The following is a 1,576-nucleotide window of genomic DNA, read 5'->3' as shown; positions in this document are numbered from 1 at the left end:
TTCGTAGACCTAATGTACAGTCAAGGTGGTGTTTTGTTAATAGACGTGATGGCTCCAATGGCCAAGTATTATATATACATATATATATGTATGCTCGAGCTTATAAAGGTGATTATTTCCTTTTATATTCCATATGTTGTTGTCCGCATTTTGGGTTGTCATAGAGTTATGCATGGGAAGTATAAGGTGATGACCTGGTTCTCCCAGGCCTCCCCAGTTATGAGTGCCAGTCCGCCCTAGTAGGATTTGAGGCGTGACACTTGTGGTGTTGAACTTGACTTGTTTACTGCAGAAATGGGGTCATCTAAAGAGACAGGTTGTCAAGCTCCAGAAGACCCCGTCCTCTGCTTCAACGACTGTGATTTTCTCGGTAGTGCAGCTATGATGAATATGTGTTCCAAGTGTCAAAAGGACATGATACTACTGAAGCAAGAACATGCAAAGCTTGCAGCTTCATCCAGCAAAGACGTCGTACGCAGAAGCTCAAGCAGCGATGAATCAGAACTTGCTCTTGCAGGTGCCGCGGTTGCATCTGCAGATTTAGCCTCTCAGATTTCACAAGTGAAGTCAAAAGAGGGTTTGAAAAAGTCCACAGCTTGTCATAAGCGTGTGGGATTAACGGGTTTCAGTTGCAAATATGGTGAAATTTTCTGTGCAGTTCATCATTATTCAGACAAACACAACTGCCCGTTTGATTATAAGAATGCTGGTCAGAATGCAATAGCAAAAGCAAATCCTATCATCATAGCAGAAAAGTTTAATAAGATCTAACAAGCACCTATCGAAAGGTTGTATGAACTGAAGCAATGTCCATCTTTTGATAAGTTGGCCTCGTCTTACAGGGTGACGATGAAAGTTTTTCATGGGGATGGGGGTGGGGGTACCCTAGAGCCTAGATAATCTGGTGTGTAAGTTATTTATGATCTTGGTGCATATTTTCATGGAATTTGTTCTTGTTTTGTCCCCATTTCTGGGCTCCTTGTCTAGTATAATATGCATAATGTAGGTCATCTTGATGAATTTCATATTCATACATCCGCGTTTTGAAATCCTGAATTCGCCTCCGTGCATTCTTCAAGATTCCAAAGTCTCCTTTGAGTATCAATAATGTAGAGTTTTTTTTTTTGTAGAGATGTCAGTACGGGTTGGCTCAGGCCATGCGAGCTAGCCCACACAGGCTTTGAGTTTGACGGGTCAGGTTGGGCTAGCCTATCAAAATGATGAGCCAAAAAATATCAAGCCCACACTATTACTCTGTGGGTTGTGGGCCTTACGGGCCAGCCCACTTTAAAAAAATAATATTTTATAATTTAATTTTAGAATGTTAATAGACATAAATATTACCAATCAATATTACATAGTATTAATACTTTTTAATTAAGTCTCCAACACCCCCAAAAATACTCATAATAGCGAAATTAAATAACTTTTGACATGCGTTCTGCCCTTACATCGTAAAAGAAAGGGTTAAGCTATAGAACTAGATACGTAAGAGAAAGAGGGGAGAGCAGAACTTTACTTCTCTATTGAGGCACATGATATCCTTCGAACCAAATAAAAATACTACTCCCTCCGT

At 40.1% G+C, this 1,576-nt stretch overlaps 1 protein-coding gene across 1 annotated transcript; it reads left to right on the top strand.

Moving 5' to 3' along the window:
- The first annotated feature begins 294 nt into the window (after positions 1–294).
- LOC124892062 (zinc finger A20 and AN1 domain-containing stress-associated protein 8-like) lies at positions 295–771 on the top strand. Its single transcript, XM_047403516.1, has one exon. It carries the CDS (start codon positions 295–297, stop codon positions 769–771), a length of 477 nt encoding a protein of 158 aa, XP_047259472.1.
- Positions 772–1,576: the final 805 nt, after the last annotated feature.

Source organism: Capsicum annuum, unplaced genomic scaffold, assembly GCF_002878395.1.
Source record: "Capsicum annuum cultivar UCD-10X-F1 unplaced genomic scaffold, UCD10Xv1.1 ctg43584, whole genome shotgun sequence".
In the NCBI taxonomy this organism is placed as follows: domain Eukaryota; kingdom Viridiplantae; phylum Streptophyta; class Magnoliopsida; order Solanales; family Solanaceae; genus Capsicum; species Capsicum annuum.
The sequence above is the reverse complement of the archived record's forward strand: the minus strand, read 5'-3'. Positions and strand labels throughout refer to the sequence as shown.

Coding starts and splice junctions, on each gene's coding strand:
- LOC124892062 (XM_047403516.1), top strand. CDS start 295: ATGGGGTCATCTAAAGAGACAGGTTGTCAAGCTCCAGAAGACCCCGTC.